General features: G+C 43.3%; 1 protein-coding gene across 4 annotated transcripts in view; it reads right to left on the bottom strand.

The window, feature by feature from the left end:
* Positions 1-2,350: 2,350 nt before the first annotated feature.
* The window catches only part of CDCA2 (cell division cycle associated 2), a 70,383-nt gene continuing 55,330 nt past the window's right edge, over positions 2,351-17,403 (bottom strand). For 2 of the 4 annotated variants that reach the window (XM_088443379.1, XM_088443378.1), the window contains exons 7-16: positions 15,663-15,850; positions 14,841-14,898; positions 9,412-9,662; positions 7,763-7,844; positions 7,609-7,686; positions 7,386-7,532; positions 7,088-7,161; positions 6,395-6,526; positions 4,336-4,501; positions 2,351-4,196 (exon numbers count right to left, since the gene is read on the bottom strand). In XM_088443379.1, coding sequence (XP_088299505.1) covers positions 2,974-4,196; positions 4,336-4,501; positions 6,395-6,526; positions 7,088-7,161; positions 7,386-7,532; positions 7,609-7,686; positions 7,763-7,844; positions 9,412-9,662; positions 14,841-14,898; positions 15,663-15,850 — 2,399 coding nt within the window. In that variant the 3' untranslated portion in view covers positions 2,351-2,973. The remainder of the gene's footprint in view (positions 4,197-4,335; positions 4,502-6,394; positions 6,527-7,087; positions 7,162-7,385; positions 7,533-7,608; positions 7,687-7,762; positions 7,845-9,411; positions 9,663-14,840; positions 14,899-15,662; positions 15,851-17,403) is intronic. The other 2 variants (XM_088443381.1, XM_088443380.1) reach the window with 2 other exon arrangements.

Below are 17,403 nucleotides of genomic sequence, written 5' to 3'. Positions count from 1 at the left end.
CATGGGCTAAGGGTGTTCTCAATTCTCCAATCAATGCTAATCAACAGTGTTGCAGCATTTGGACTCAGAATGGTAGTGGTCAGAGATTATAGTGCTCCATTACCTTCTCCGGTGAGAGGGTGAAGAGTTTGCTGCATAGAAAGTACTGTCAGGTCTGGTTTACGCTTAGAAAAATAGGTCTCCCAGACCCTGAAGAACCAGGCACAAGTGACTGCCGACTTTCCAGATTTCGCATCTGTGGCTGGCTAGCACTAGAATACCCGTTATCTACAGGAATCTCAGCCAACAATGACGAGTAAGGCTCCTAGGGGTAAATTTACTAAAGTGAGTTTTAGAAGTGAGTTTTCAAAGTGATGTTGCCAATAGCAACAAATCAGATTCTACTTAACATTTAACTAGCACCTCCTAGAAGAGAATAGCTAGAATATGATTGGTTGCTATGGGCAACATCACTTTTAAAACTCACTTCTAAAAACTCTCACTTTAGTAAATTTACCCCCTAGTCTGATGGGTTTTATTTTTACACCGCTCTGCAGTTGTTACATTAGAAGGGAGCTGCTTCTATAACACAGCAGAGAAACCGAAGAGTGCGGCAAACATTCTCTGTGTGTATTGGTTAAACAGCAGATTAAGTGACTGTAGTCTCAGCTATCTGACCTACAACATATCACAAAGTTTATATGTAATCTGCGCTATAATGTGTGTTACAAAGCTGCTCGGCCAAAAAAATAGCAAATAAGAAGTAAAATGCTGAGCACTAATTAATGCAGCAGGTGTCAGTGGTATAGAGATCAGAAAGAAGAAAAAAAAAGCAGTAAAATAAAACATGCAAGATAAATTAAAAACATTCGGAACAAAAATGCACTTGTAATGTTGAAGCTCTTTTGGTGAAAGTGTGCTCCGGCCAGTTCAGCGCTGTGTAAGGTGACTAGAAGCTCGCCTTAATCTTACCCTGTGTCTAGCGAGGTCTTCAGACCTAAGTCCTGGTCCTCCCCGAGTGATCTTTTCGGCTAGAAGTGTAGCAGCTTCAAGACGCTGCGGCAGTTCCAGATGAAGTCACCCGCCATGCCGAAAACACTTGGCTGTGCTGTAATCCTGGCCTGGCTCATGCTTTAGCGTTCTGTAGGTTTTATTTTATTCATTTCACTGCTTTTTTTCTTTCTTGTTTCTGATCTCTACACCACTGACACCTGCTGCATTAATTAGCGCTCAGCATTTTACCTTCTTATCTACAACATATCACATTAGAAGTGTCCTAAAGATGTGGTGGGAGCTTCACCTGTCTGTAATGGAGGGAGAGGTAATACTTTACTTTGTACTACAGCTAGCAAGGCATTGTCAGGATGACACTGTACATTGTAAACCCAGGTGGTGCTCCAGTCTATGGAGTACTGTTATCACCTGTCGCAGGCCAGAGACCACAATGGGAGCAGTGCTTCTCCACACTATTAAGGATCAAAGAAAACAAATAATAATAGGTGCATAATCACTGACATTTTCAGGACAATTTTTTTTTATTATTATTAAATATGTGCAAGTTTAGAAAACACATGGTTTTGCATGCCACATTGTCTTGGTCGACGGTAGTGGTTAGGTTGGTGAATCAGTGTATAATTGGGATTTCAGATGTCCATCAGTGACAGTAGTTCGCTCTAGTTTTTAAACCCCCTTTCCATTCAAATAACGAGATCTGCATACATTTGCTGAAAGGCAAGTCCACTTACGGAACAGCTAACCCATTAATGATAGATTCATTTTACAGTGTACTTAATATGTTCACTGACAAATAATTAACTAAAAAGCAGATTCAGGTTTCTCTTCAGATTATTGTTAGTTGAAACAGTCAAATCAGACCGGACCACAAGAACCACTGAGGCTCCTTATTGGAGATGCAGTACGGTGCTTTCCCACTAAAACACTGCATGTCTGTGTGAGGTACATTTTTGGTACTAGATTTTTTAAGTTTGTGTGTTCAGTTGCAGTCATGACGGATCACCATCAAATGTGTCCAAGCTGTTCTGACGGCACATCGAGATTGTAGGTCCTCTGTACACAGCAACCATTAGGGACAAAATGGTGATCAACAAGAAGAAGTTGGGATTTGGATGTTTTTTTAAGTTTCCTTAACTAGACTTTAAGGGTCACTTCCCTTAATTAATGCCCCACCTAACATTTTCATTTATTCCCTGGTACGGTCCAACCATCTCTCCTACAAGCATCATTTGGTGACATCAGGAAATGTGACAGCTAGTGGCCTCCAAATATGACATCACTGACAAGGACTGTATGTGCCTCTAAGCAGAGGACCAGATTTACAATGCGGTTACTGAGAAGATTCCTGCTATTACGATACTGTTTATTAGGGTCTTTATTTTGAGAACATTTTAATTAAAAGGACACAATTTATAATTGCATTGATCAGAATTAAAAATACCAAAACCTAGAAACTTTACATTTAAGATGTACCTGTACCACTCTCTCGCTCACACTGAATAATTATATTACTAACAGCAATTCAAAAGACAAAACATTTAATAGAGAAATTGTAGACACACAAAAGACTGCTAAACAGACAAAGATAACTTTGCAAGAGCACAGCTTACACATCTCCCATGTATTATGCTCAGAGCAAAAGAAAACAAATATTACAGAACAGAGAATGTGAATAGGGAACAAAATATACAATGTCTGGTGCTTAATTTAACAATTCCTCCTGGAGAAAGCTGAAACAAATTTGCAGGAAGGAACCATCATACGAGTCATCTACAAACCAGTGTGCTCCTGTTTGGGATCTAACTTGTTACTGTAAGTTACTTGAGACCACAGGTACAAACCACTGCGTGAAACGCTGAGTAACCAGACAGAAGTCCCAGATACAGATTATAGAGTTTCAAGTACGTGGCCATAGTCCACAATATATCTGCAATACCGTCAGGTATAACCCCACTTAAATCATAGGAAGACATACATGTTCTATGTATCTGCAGTAGTGACATTGTGGCTGGTCAGGGCCCCAGCTGGAGTGATGCTGCAGTTTGATCTCCTTCGCTTTGTGTCAAAGAGTGATGCACTGTCTTGTAGGGTGGTGGTACACAGAGTTCTTCTCCGACTTTTCTTGGCTGATATAGGAATATGTTGGCTACTCAGGTTTTCCTTGTTTGGGTTAAGGATGGTGTTTTCCAGCAGCAATTTGGGGATTTCTGTGTGTATTACCACGGAACTTAAGGATTTCCTCCTCGCAGTCACCTCACTGCTCATGTTCTCCTGTACCCAGGACAACCCGACGCCGGAATCTCTGCGCAGCCTCATGCTGCGTCTCACCTTCTTTTCTCTTTGCGTGGACTGTAGAACCTCATCAATGGACAGATATGGGTCATTCATGCAGGAGGCTGGATCATTAACAAGATGTGGCTGCACAGCAGGAAGGTTCTCCATTGGTAAACTCGGCTCGGCGCTTACAGAAAAGATGGTGGATCTGCGACCGTTTCTTGAAGACCTAGATTTTTTGTCATTAGATATGACAGAGGTAGATGAGTGACTTCTGTCTCCTGTGCACAGTTGATTGAGCTTAGGAGACAGAACCAGGAAATTTGGGTCATCAATATTAGTCTTTAAAGTCAGAGAGCCGTGGCCAGCACCGTCTTCTTGCTTTATACTCCCTGATGACGACATTTCTGTGACTTCGGAATGTTCCTCTTCTGAAGTGCTTTTTGACACACGTTTCCGTGTAGTGGAAAGCCTCTTCGAGCTCTGCTTCACAACACGCGAGGTCCTGTTTGTGGTCTTCTCTTCAGACATTGAGTCAAGGCCACATGTCACAAGAGCAAACTTGCATGTCTCATCTTCCATTTCTATGTCGGCAGAAGACGGAGGACATCCATTGCTTACAGTATCAGTCTGTTGGGCCAAATCTGAGACAGCTGGAACTATTGGACCGTGATTTTTTGTAGGTGAATCAGTTTCTTTGACTTTTATGTCCTCCTGTCCTGGACCATTTAGTATATCTGCCACCTGATTGGCTTCTACAACACAAGTAGTTAATTTTTCAGTATCCTCTTCTTCAATCTTCCTAACCACATGATCAGAACACGAGTCCTCCTGCACAAGGCAAATATTATTTACTTGGACTTTACTATTCTTCCGAGGACCTCTGGTCTTTGGGAACTTCTTCTTGAACGGTTTACTTAAAGCTTTACCTGGTGAAGGGGGACAAAACTCTGTATCACATCACACCTTTCACTGTAAAGAGTCTACACAAAACAAGCACCCAATTAATTACAAAGTTTATAATGACATTACAGTATAAAGTAAATAAAATACAGGAGGAAACGTTACCTAGTGTGAGTACAGGTGTGGTGGATATACACTCCGGCAGCTCTGGGATTGGACTCAGCAGCGGTTTTTTGGAGACCATTTCTCGCTCCCCATAGAAAGGTTTCTGCTGAACAGACTTCTTGGGTCTCCCACGGCCCTTCTTGTCTTTTCCACCGGAAGATTTGATCTGTCGGGGTTTTTTTAGGAGGAAGATCACCATCAGTGAAATATCAGATTTCTTTATAATATCCACAACTAGGCGTTAAGCTACAGCAGTGGTTCTCAAATTCAGTCATCAAAGAACCATAACAATCCAGGTTTTAAAGAGATCCAATGCTTGTGCACAGATGGTATGATCCAATTACTAATTAAATCATCTGTGCTTAAGCATGGATATCGCAAACCTGGACTGTTCAGGATATCTTTAATTTGCACACAGAGTTAAGGGTCAATTCTCTTGGCCGTCATATCAGATTGTCACAATGAGGAGCTTGCTAGAAATGCTATCAAGTTAAAAATCTGTTCCAGGCAATTCGGGTCTATGGGCCTGATTCAGACCCACTCGCGAGCGGCTGTCCGCTCGCAAGTGGGTCGATGTTCTGGACTGAGCATGCGCACGACGGAGGGAGCTCCGTCGTGCGCATGCGCCAGACGCGACGAGCGAAGGAAAGTCCTTCGCTCGTTGTGTCTGATCAAAGGGGGCGTGCTGTCGATGTTGATTGGTAGGCGTGCCGGGGGCGTGCCTCCCTGACTGGGGCGTTCCCACGGGAACGCCTCCCGTCAGAAGCCGGCCCACTGACATCACTACTGATGTCAGTGGGAGTGATTTTGGCTCAGATAGAGCCAAAATCATTCCGGAGCTTGCGGTTGAAAACCTCAACCGCAGGCTCCGGCTCGCAGTTTCGATGGTCGCGATGGTCACGACCATCGCGGCCATCAAAATGCACGCTCGTATAGCCTGTGGGTGGTGACCCACAGCTATACGAGCGTCCAGGAGGACGCTCCATTTTCATGGAGGCCGGCCCTCATTCAGAGCGTGCGCTCTGCTCAGAGCGTACGGCTCTGAATGAGGGCCTATATATACACTTTACTTTTAACCAGATAGCCTACATTTCCCACTTAATGAAATAAAATAACAGGCACTTAGTGCAGCAGAGAACATGCAATTTACTGTTTGAATCTAAAATGTCTTGAGCACATAAGGTTTAGTTAATCTATTAATACTGAAGGTGGTTTTTAAGTGAATTTTAAATAGTCATATTTTTCATAAGCAATAAGTTATACTGTTTCAAATATCTTGAACATTGACTGGGTAGTACTGTATAAGGGATTTCTTCATTTTACAAATATTTGATAATCAAAGACTGCTCTGAATAGTCACTTTTATGCAGATAAAAGTGACCAAAAAATAGCAACACCAGAGTACAGTAATAAGCGCTAGGAATAATTGTACAATTGACAATTTAAATGAAAGAAAAGCAAAATGTTCTTTTTAAGATGATGACATCACAAGGATTATATTTTACAAATGCAGATGTCAGCATTTAAGGTATTGAAAAAGTAATGTGTAAGGACTGAGAAGCACTGTACAACCCTCCGCCCTCCCTCCCCACCAACAGATTTTGGTTTTTGGGCTGCTTGGTGGCCACAGTAGCAGCTGAAATGTCCTGAAGCACCATCAGGGAATTGGGTATATGCCCATCTGTGATTTACATGAGGCAAGCATGAAAATGTTAATATGATTTAATGTGCAAAGAAAGTGCAGTTACCCATAGCAAGCTACCTCACTTTATATAATTTAATGACAACACCCTGAATGGTTGAGAGACTGGACCAGAGCACCCCAGAGAACAGCTCTCTCACCCCATACATACTCTCAGGAAACACTTTCATACAACTGATCAGCAGGAACGTACATTCCCGGCTCGTTCTAAAAAGATGGCCGGGAAGTTACGTTTACCAATAGTAATATCAGATAGTGGCTATAAGAGGAGGCCTATAACAAAATAATAATGATATACATTTCATGCATGTCGACATCAGATACGGTATATGTGATTCACAACACCCATGAAGATACCTGCACCTTTTTGGCAATTACAGGCTTCCTGCTCTTTTTGGAAGGGTCTCTGTCTTTTGCCGTCAATGGAGCCTTGCTGGTGTCTGTTGTTTCAGGGCTGGCACAGGAAGGGGTTTCCTCAGAGATGCAGCACTGTAAAAATGCAGAAATTAAAAAGAACTGGTCACATTGGTATATGCCCCCTTCTCAGCTCCTTTACCTATGCAATTAGAGATGAGGTCTCGTCTTTCTAAATATTGACCATCACTGTCAAATTGCCATTCTGCCCTGAAGCATACATGAGATGTAGTCGGCATCCCGGCAGACACAATGCCAGCGGTCAGAATCCTGGCGTCGGAAACCAGATGTCTGCGATCCTGACGGTAAGTATTGGGGTTAGGGGGAGGCTTAGGGTTAGGCAGCAGGGGAAAGGAGGGTGGGGGGACATTTAACTACTGGCATGTATAGGGCATGCCATATCTATATACTACCAGCAGAGGGCATGTCATAGCTATATACTACCGGCAGAGGACATGCCATAGCTATATACTACCGGCAGAGGGCATGCCATAGCTATATACTACTGGTATAAAGGCATGCTATATCTATATGCTACTGGTATAGGGCATGCAATATGGGAATATTTATCTAATGTGCACTTAGCAGGATGCAGGGAAATACTCTGGTCACAGAGGTTAGTAAATAAACAGTTACCTTTTTTCTTTTGGAGCAACGAGTGAGTTTCCCAGCAGCAGGCACAACAACTAGCTCTGGAGTGATGAACGTTTCTAGAAAGACAATTAATGATATCCTAAATTGATTCGGGGACAGTAGAAAACCATAGTAACAACCATTGATCAGCCACCATATAGCTCATTTCTGCCATAGACCAGAATTAGGCACCCCTGAGCCATTGGTGCCATAGACCAGAATTAGGCACCCCTGGGCATCTGTCGGGTTTCTACCAGTCCAGCGTGCTGCACACACAGGAAATTAATAGGTCTCCATTTACCATTTGCAATATCGGTGTCTGATGCAGAGGCAGTTGTATTGATCTCCTCTGCAGATTCATTAGAAAACGGGTTTTCCTCCACAATCGAGCCAGTTCCATGCGTCACATCCATCACTTCCTCGCTAGGGATCATCTCATTCTTATGCCCTGAAAGCAGAGTCTGTTAACTAGAACTTCCTAGCGAGAAAAGCATCAGCCTCATGGTGTCTTATACATGACATACCTGGCAAGGACGATGATACAGGAGAGTCGTGGCTTTGGGCCTCCACTTCCTCGCTAGGGATCGTCTCATTCTTGTGCCCTGAAATCAGAGTCTGTTAACTAGAGTTTCCTAGCAAGAAAAGCATCAGCCTCATGGTGTCTTATACATGACATACCTGGCAAGGACAATGATACAGGAGAGTTGGGGCTTTGGGCCTCCACTTCAAAGCAAAGTGACAGTGGTTGAAGAGTCTCTTCCTGGACCGGAAACACAATAGACACTCTCATAAGAAAATCAAACAAACAGACTTCATATGGTGCACAGAAAGTCTGACCCAAAGGCTTAGGGGACAACTCTGCCTTATTATAGAACCTTTGAAGTTTCCGCAGTTCTTTCACAAATTAGTGAAATGTAAACTACTGGAAATCAAAGAGTGTTGTTTTGCAAACTAGCATTACCCCCATCCACAATCATAGCTCAGACATCAACGTTTATTCAAATAAACCAACAACCCACACATTGGCTATTAGGCATTAATAAAACTGCTCCAATACAATAGAAAAAACAACCCGTCTCATAGGTATTGCTTAACATGCTCCCACAAGTTTAATGTATGACCAAGTGATGCAGAAATCACCGATCTGCGCCAGCTAGGAATTCGCTAACATCGATTCATTATTAAAGTACATTTTATACACGGGCTGATACCTTTAGTGAACTAAGCCTACATTAGAATCCCTGTCCCACCTACACAGGTGAGCTCAAGTGCCAGGGATGTAGTCGGCATCCTGGCAGTCAGAATCCCGGCTCCAAATGCCGAACGCTGATATCCCGAAGGTAAGTACTAGGCTTAAGGATAGGCACTAGGGGGGGATGGTTATGGTTAGGCTCTGGGTAGAGGGGAGGGTTAGGCTGCAGGAAAGGTGGTATAGGGTACTTACCAGCTTACGTCAGGATTCCGACTGTCGGGACTCCGCTGTCTGTATTCTGACCGCGGGCATCCCGACTACCGGGATCCTGTACCCAACCCCACGTGACAGTATCATGGTAACCTGTGTAAGGCACATATTTTTCTGAGACTACTGAAGGCGAGTTACGTTAAGCAGACTGGCATAGCACTCGTTCAGCATTAGTCAAGTGTGTGAAGCAAATTTAGCAAAGTTTTATTTAGAACATTCATAATAACAATAAAGCCATATCGTCAACAAATCCTGTATTTGTCTCCATACGGCAGTGTCGTATATACACCACGAAGGATACAATTTTCTGTAATAGTGGCTTACTAATATTGTGAGTCTTGGACACTGTGTAGATGCCAGCTACCACCACGTTCCTTAATGGGGGGTATCCACTTGGCGATTTAGCCAAGTGATTGCATGATAACGACATCGTTATCGTGCTATCGCTTGCAAATCGTGCATGCATCTTGCATGTTTTGGTCAGAAGCAACCAGCGATGCACGTGCACCCTGGTCGCTTCCGACATCCGACGTCGCCCGTACTATCTCGTCAGGTTCAGCATGTGCGGGGATGAGGGATGTGCCGGGACTGAACGAGTGAACGTTTAGTCGAAGCACATCACTTGCTATACAAATGACAGCACGATTGCAATGTCGCAATCGTGCTGTCGTTTATATATCATCAAGTGGATACCCGCCTTCAGGCTCAGGTTTGGATTATGGGTGGTGAGAAGATAAAATGCAGCAGTCAGTGTATCCAATAGGGATGGTCACTGATCACGCTCTGGAACCTAACCTAATCTAGGACAATCCCAAGAACTCCCACAGAGCTGCACCTATTTCTTCACATAGGAATCTGCAATCACCTCATCTTGGTCATCAAAGTCTGGCTGCAGCAATGGCTGATACGGACTCTGGGCGTCTGCTTCCTGCGCAGCTGGACTGCCGCTATCTGAACTGTGGTGACTGTATGGCGTACTTCCCCGGCGAAGAGGAGTGTTTGCTGGCAGCGTCTTATCAAACACCTCAGGGCTCAGCTGTCTTCCAAATGTCACTCTCTTCTTTTCCTTCACTGAATCAGTAACTGTTTTTTTGAAGTGAACATTTTCCTCTAACTCTAAAACACAATAAAGAAGAAGAAACCTTATGACCATTTTGCGGTGGAGTGTGTCGGTCAGACACAGAACTGTCGAAGCTGGATAATTGGCTGAGACGAGATCAGCTTAAAATTAGATCGTAAAGACGCCATCTTGCGACTGGCCGCAAGATGCCATTTTAGAAAATGAGATCGCAAGACGCCATTTTGCGAATGGCCGCCCAAGCGCCATTTTAGGTAAACTCACACTTAAGTACATATGACGATATTACTATTAGCATCTTGCGATTGCATCTTTCACCATTTCTCATACACACATTAATGCGCACAATTGCGCTGGTAACTAGTTGCATATTAGCGAATGCATAAGATCCTGTATGAAAACGCTGTTTATTAGCTTCATGCGCACGCATCTGCCCCAAGTTAACTAGCGTCTTTATATCAAACCCCAAATACTTACACATTACATATTCACATAAAAGGTCTCATAAGCTTTAAAGTATAAGATTCAAGTTTGTTCATTTATTATAATTGCTGTGAAATAAAGGTTTAATACATGATAAGTATGCCGTGCTTGATATTTATACTGATCGGCACTCTTTCAACAACATTTTGATATCGTCAGTGTGAAGATCGCAACATGCATTCTCAACTTATGGACCGCAGAGACTTAAAGCACCGAAATGTGCATTATATGACCAACTGTTAGGATGTGCGTGAGGCAGGAAACCAGAGACATCCAGTTGTTAGAGGCTGGACTGTGTCTATTTGAATCAACCTGTTAAATGCTCTGCAACAGATGCATCCTCCTTGGGAACCAATGGCATCAGCAACAAGCCTCTCTATTGTGTTGTCTGTTTCTGTGAGAGTATAAACATGTGTGTTGTGACCCCAGTCTGAGTCTTCTTGCTGAATGCTGATAGACGGGGGTTTCTTGCTGAAGCCTACATCTGGCCCAGAACGCTGCGTATGTATAACTGTACTTGGGTCTGTATAATTCTTTGCGCTAAATTGTACTTAGATCATAGCGTGTAACTGACTGTACTTTTACTTGAAATATCACTTTGTGCTTTGGAACCACAGGTTCAAGGTCTGGAGTCTTTATTTACTATATGACTGCATACGCAAAATAGCGTCATCCTTAGAGGTTTATAGGCAGGATATTAGAAGGTATAGGCAGGAGTGTATAGAGGTTCTAATTCAATATCCTTAGAACATATACTGCCGCACTGCCTTATATGTGTGATCTTTTAAAGCAGCAATCACAGGGAAAAAACTGTTTTTTTAGTTTTGAACATAAATCACTGTGGTAGTTTATAAGCCGTATCATGCGACTACCATGGCAACCAGTCACATGAGGTAGTGAGTACAGGGTCTCTCTGAGTTATGTCTTCAGCGTGACCCCCCCCCTCCATCCTGCTCTAACAATACACACACACACGGGGGAATTCAATTGTTTACTCACGCCCGCAGCTCCCATCTAAAGTGATGAGTGCTATTCAATTGTTTGTGCCGCTGGGCTCAAGTATCGCGGACGCCAATTATTTCTGCTGCATCCTCCTGAGGTGGCGAGCTGAAATCCATCCAGTCGTGCTTTTGGGCGTCCAAACTCAACGCGCCCAGTAGATTGCATGAGTATAGTCGCTTTACGCAGCTAATCCTGGTGCATTTGGGCGCAACATAAAGATTAAGTAATGAGCGCACGCAGAACTTGAGTTCATCGGCAAAACAACTTGAATATTGACCGTAGGGTGTCCATCACTTACGGGCGCCCACAAACAAATTAATTCCCCCCAAAGGCAAAATAAAGAGATCTACAACAAAATCAATAACTGTTGGTACAAAATAAAAGTTTAAGGCATTCACCGTAGCAGCATCCAAATTCAATGTATAATCTTCACCTGTGACTTGTATAAGTGGAGTAACATTGGGGACTCATTTCCACCCCATATGTAACATTATTGTTGTTTATTGTGAAGCTGTTCCTGACACTTGATCCACTGCGTATTAAAGTCCTACAGTACAGTATATCGTTACTTGTGCGGCAGTCTTCTGCTATGCCCTATCATCAGAATAACATTACAAAAAGCTATTCACACTGGTGAGTTCAAAACTACTAACCCATTATATACATAAAAAGGCCCCAAAACTTATCACAAACCAATAAACCCACTACCAGGAACAAGAAGACAGCTTTCAACTATACAAAGCTCTACTAATATATGGACACATTTGCAAATATAATGACGTGTTCTAGTCTCTAAGTGCACATCCTCATATTTGTTTTAGGAGTGACACTATCATGTTGTATAATTAGTTTATGATTGGCCAGAACTTTTTGATATGTTGCCATGTAGATATTGATTATTTGATTTTACTGTTGCATCCATTTGCCACAATCTCAACAGCTGTAGGCTTTAAAGTCCAGGGAGCTTTATTACGGAATGAGTGAGAGATGAGAATTCAATAGAAAAAAAAAAAGCACCCGGCCCTCCAGAAGGAGGGCAAAAAGTGCCCTGCCCTCACAGCCTGTGGGTACAGTCTTCACCCGCTGGTCGCAGTGTCCCACGGGTGGAGAAATGTGCAGTGACCCGGTCACCGCCGGAGAGTAGACGCCGGGCGCATGCGCCCGGCATCTATTCTCCCTGTGTGCAGCGCTTGGGGGCTGCCCGGCATGTCTGTACGTGCCGGGCACGCCTCCAAGACTGACGAAAAGGGGAAGCATCTTCTAGACATGCCCCCTTTTCGGGTGCGCACACTAAGGTGCCCTCTCTAGCTCCGGCGCCCTGCCTGCCACTGGAGCTAGAGTGAACAATAATATATATATATATATATATATATATATATATATATATATATATATACATACATACATACATACATACACACACACACACACACACATATACACACACACACAAATGTCCTCACTGACCCATTCACTCTCTCATCCACGCCCAGCAGAAGCCCCTTGACCTAGAAACATGAGATTCAGGGAGTGTATTCCTTTCATGACATAAGCACCCGCTAAGCTGGTATTTTTTCAAGTGCTGCGTGACTGTATACTCGTTGTCTGGGTGGAGTGGCAGCTCCAGAGGTGAGGCTGCAGCATAGTCCAATATTCAAATAGGGGAGCCACACCGACTGCCAGTGATGTTTGGCAGCAGCCACTGCTAAGGATTGAACACTGGGTTTTTTCCATTTGAATACTTCACTTGTTTTGCATTTGGCTTTTTCATTTTCTCGAACATGGCAATTGAGTTTTTGAATGTTAAAAGTGGAGATGGTGGCTCACACCATTGTCCCCATCACAGGAGACAGAGCCTGCCTGTCCCGGTCCCTCTCCTGTATGACACACAGCTAATGGCTAGGGAGCCGCGTGAACTAATTGTGAGGCAGGTGGGGGAAAACTGGGAGGAGTTCTCCATCATGTCCCACAACAGCAGCTAGGAGAACTAAACCAGCTCCGCTGAGTACCTCCTTGACATGTCCCAACCCTTTACTTATGGTAGTTTATAAGAACTGGTGGCGGCTGGGCAAATTTTCGAGTACAGCCACAAACACACTAGACTATGGTGTATCCGCACTTACCAATGTCGGCTACGACACACACTGGACGATATAAACGATAATAGTTATCGTTCATAAAAATTGTCTAGTGTGTATGAGCCATTAGTCTTCGAGGTCAACCGCACTTAACACCAGAGGCAAAGAATAAACTAAGTATAGGAGTTAAGATGGTTGGAAAGGAAATTGAAATATCTAAGGTCTACCCAGGTGAAACCGGGTACATCAGCTAATATATAGTATCTAGCTGATGTATCCAGTTTCACCCAGGTAGACCTTATATATTTACGGTTTCCATTTCAATCTCAACTCCAATAACAGATTAATCCTTCACCTCTATAGTAATGAATCACTGCTATAGTAAGCCATTATCTTCCCTCACCTGTGTACTAACACATTCCACTCCCTCACCTCTGTAGTAACACATTACCCCCGCTCACCTCTGTAGTACCACCTTTCCCTCCCTCACCCGTGTTGTAATAGATTTGACATTCCCCCTCCCTCACATGTGTAGAAATACCATTCCTCCCTCCAACCGGTAGTAACACATTGCCCTCACTCACACCTGTAGTAACTTATCCCCCTCCCTCACCTCTGTGGTAACACATTACCCCCGCTCACGCCTGTAGTTTACACATTTCCCTCCATCTTCCGTGTTGTAACACATTCCTTTCCTTCACTCCGTAGTTAAACTGGGTACACACATAACAATATGTGCGCCCAGCGATGGGCTGACATATCGGGTGGGTGGTACACATTGCACGATCCAGTGCCCGACATGTCGTCACCAGCCGCATCCTGTTGCATGGGGTCGTCAGCCGGATTGTCAGATTGAGCTGCATGTAGGGCCGACCTGACAATACGACTGACGACCAAACGGGAGCACGCATGGGCAGACATATTGCATACACACTAGCGGATTTTGAAGACATGTCGAATCGGCCTAAATATCGTCTAATGTATACCCAGCTTAACACATTTGACATTTCCCTCCCTCACCTGTGTAGTAATACATTTTCATCTCTCACCGTAACACATTCCCTTCCCTCACTATTCAAATAGAGGAGCCACACCAACTGCCAGTGATGTTCGGCAGCAGTTGAGATGACAGTTGGTGTTTGAATTGAACTGTGCTACAGCCACGATGAGACAGTCAGGCAGGACATTACACAGGGGGAGGAAGCTTTTTAGCCCTCTTCACCCCCTTGGGAGTCGAATTTTGAAAACCCCTTCTTAGAGGGCACCTACGGCATGGAAGGAATATACTCCCCGATTTTTAGGTTTCTAGGTCCAGGGCTTTGAGCTGGCCGTTGATGAGTCAGTCAGGACGTTTGATATTATGGGGTCTATTTACTAAGCAGTGTTAGGAGAAGTGAAAAGTGATAAGGTGCCAGCCAATCAGCTCCTAACTGTCATCTCACAGGCTGTGCTTGGAAAATGACATTTGGGAACTGATTGGCTGGCACCTTATCACTTTTCCTAACACTGCTTAGTAAATAGACCCCTACATACAGTATTTCTTAGTGCTGATCTAATCTTTCAGCACTTAGGGGTAGTATTCACTAAGCCTTGGAGAGAGATAAAATGGAGAAAGATAAGTACATATATAATGGAGATAATGCAGTTCCTCACCATTGTCGGAGGATTCTTGTACTGAAAATAACACGCTGCTCTCTTCTACAAACCCATACTGTGGAGACAAAAATATAAATTTAACAGTAGAGATCCCGATGCCAGTCATAATCAGATAGCTAACACAGCCCAACAACAACAAAAAACTGTAGTTGCCAGGGAAAAGTAAACAAATCTAGGGCATTTGGCGTTCCTGAATTAAAAAATGAAAGTAGTTTTTTCGAATTGGCTCTAGTTCTTGAGAAAATGGATACCCTCAAGCAATAGGGGGGACTTAGCCATAATGTGTGCATATGGGATTACATGGGAACATTCCAGGTGTTCACTCAGTGATCATTCTAGAAGATTCCCCCTCTGTATATCAGTGACCAGCACCCAACCAGCTATCAGTTGTCTATTGTGTTTTACTTGTTTCTCTTCCTTGTATCTCAAAAATTAGAGCCGATAGAGCAAAAACGTTGTCATATTTGTAATCAGCACAACAAAGTTACCCCAAAATTGCTGTATATGATTGCCAATAAAATGAGTGTTGATCAATGTAATTATATAAAATAATATATAGTAAAGTTATTGCTAAGACATGACTGCACTAACCGGTTGACATATTTAAGCCTCTGTGGTGCCAGCATCCAGCTCATGCTACAATGAATAGCAATGCTCACTGTTCTATTCTACATATCATAATACCATACATATCAAAAGAGGAATAGCGTATAAATACTGTGACCTCTGGGTTTCCTGCTAACACAATAATACTAGTAAAATTCTGCGTCTGAAATTGACCTGTATAAGTGTATACATGGCCTATTGCTGGGGACTCACCCTGAAATCTCTCCTGGGGGTCTTTTTCAGTACAGGACGGAGGAGTGGGCTGGCTGATCTCTGGGGCTGATCCTGGTACAGAACGCTATCGGACTGCAGAGGACTCCGGAGATCGGCGAACATCACTTTCTTCTTACCGCATCTTGTAGATCTCGGCATGGAGGGGACCTCATCAGTCTGCACGTCTGCTGTGACATAAGCATAGGACACCAATCACATACCATACTGAGCTTTAATTACAGACTCCATGAAGCTGAGCTATGAGGGCCTATGACTCCTATGGTTCTTAATGGCAACTGCGTCCATGGTGAGAGATAGAGGACCCGATTCTGAGCCACACGCAGCAGCACCTATTGGTGGTCACCAGTCTACGACTTTATGCAAATGCCGCTACAAACTCCATCCCTTGTGTACATCAGTTCATTTGAATGTGCAGACGCCCACTTTGAGGGTCTATATATGGGCCATTAGAGCTTTGCAAAACAATGATGCAATAGTGATTCGCCCCGCCGATAAGGGCGGGGGAATAGTAATCATGAATCACATAGACTATGTTAATGAGGTTATACGTCAGCTGAGTGATGTGGAGTGTTATAGACCACTTACCTTTGACCCTACTGATAAATTTAAGAGAGAAATTGATGCTATTATTCAACTAGGTCATGCGAATGGTTGGATTGACGATTATACAGTGTGCTTTCTTAAACAAGATTTTCCCAAGGTACCTTTACTTTACATTTTACCGAAAGTACATAAGTCCCTTACGCAGCCCCTTGGTAGGCCTATTATAAGTTCTCGGGGGTCGCTCTGCCAGAGTTTGTCACAATATGTCGACTATTTACAGCCAGTAGTTCAGAGTACACCTTACTTTATTAAGGATACGTCTGATTTTTTGCAAAAACTATCATCTGTTGGCCAGCCACCAAAAGACTGTTTGCTGGTGACACTTGATGTCACCAGTTTATACACTAATATAACACATGCCGAGGGAATGGAGGCTGTTAGGGAGGTTTTGTCCTCCAGTCCACAGTATGTGGGTCCTCCGATTGAGTTTATTCTTTTATTGAGGGAGATTATTTAGCAAAACAATTATTTTTTGTTTAACAATGCGTTTTATTTACAGCTTAAAGGGACGGCCATGGGGTCAAACATGGCCCCGTCATTTCCTAATATCTTTTTGTATTATTTTGAGAAATTACATATTATGGCCAATCCTTATTTTTCACATTATATTCAATTTTATGTTAGATTTATAGACAATCTTTTCATGCTGTGGACTGGAGGAGAGGAGTCCCTCCAAGAGTTTGTGGAGTGTCTGAATCGGCTACCGGGATCTATTAGATTTACCTATAGATACAGTATAGAGAAACTGGATTACCTGGATGTTTGTCAGAATTACCCAGAGTAATTTCTCTACAGAAATTTTCAGAAAGCCTACAGATAAGAACACTCTTCTGTCAGCAAAGAGTTTTCATCTGTATCCCCTGAAAAGGGGTTTACCATATACTCAACTTATCAGGGTGGTTCGTATCACTTCTGATGCATGTCGTCTACCAGAGGCCCTGGAAAGTATGGGCAATAGGTTTATTGACAGGGGCTACCCGCATAAAGAAGTCAAAGATGCGATAAAGAGATGTCTTACTTTGAACAAAGAGGATCTTCTTAATCCACCACCTATAAGTGATAAAGATATGAGACTAGTTTTCTCGAGTACGTATTCCATCACCTCAGGGATCATTAA

The sequence above is a fragment of the Taudactylus pleione genome, unplaced genomic scaffold (assembly GCF_031769625.1).
Source record: "Taudactylus pleione unplaced genomic scaffold, aTauple2 ptg000329l, whole genome shotgun sequence".
NCBI lineage: Eukaryota > Metazoa > Chordata > Amphibia > Anura > Myobatrachidae > Taudactylus > Taudactylus pleione.
The sequence above is the reverse complement of the archived record's forward strand: the minus strand, read 5'-3'. Positions and strand labels throughout refer to the sequence as shown.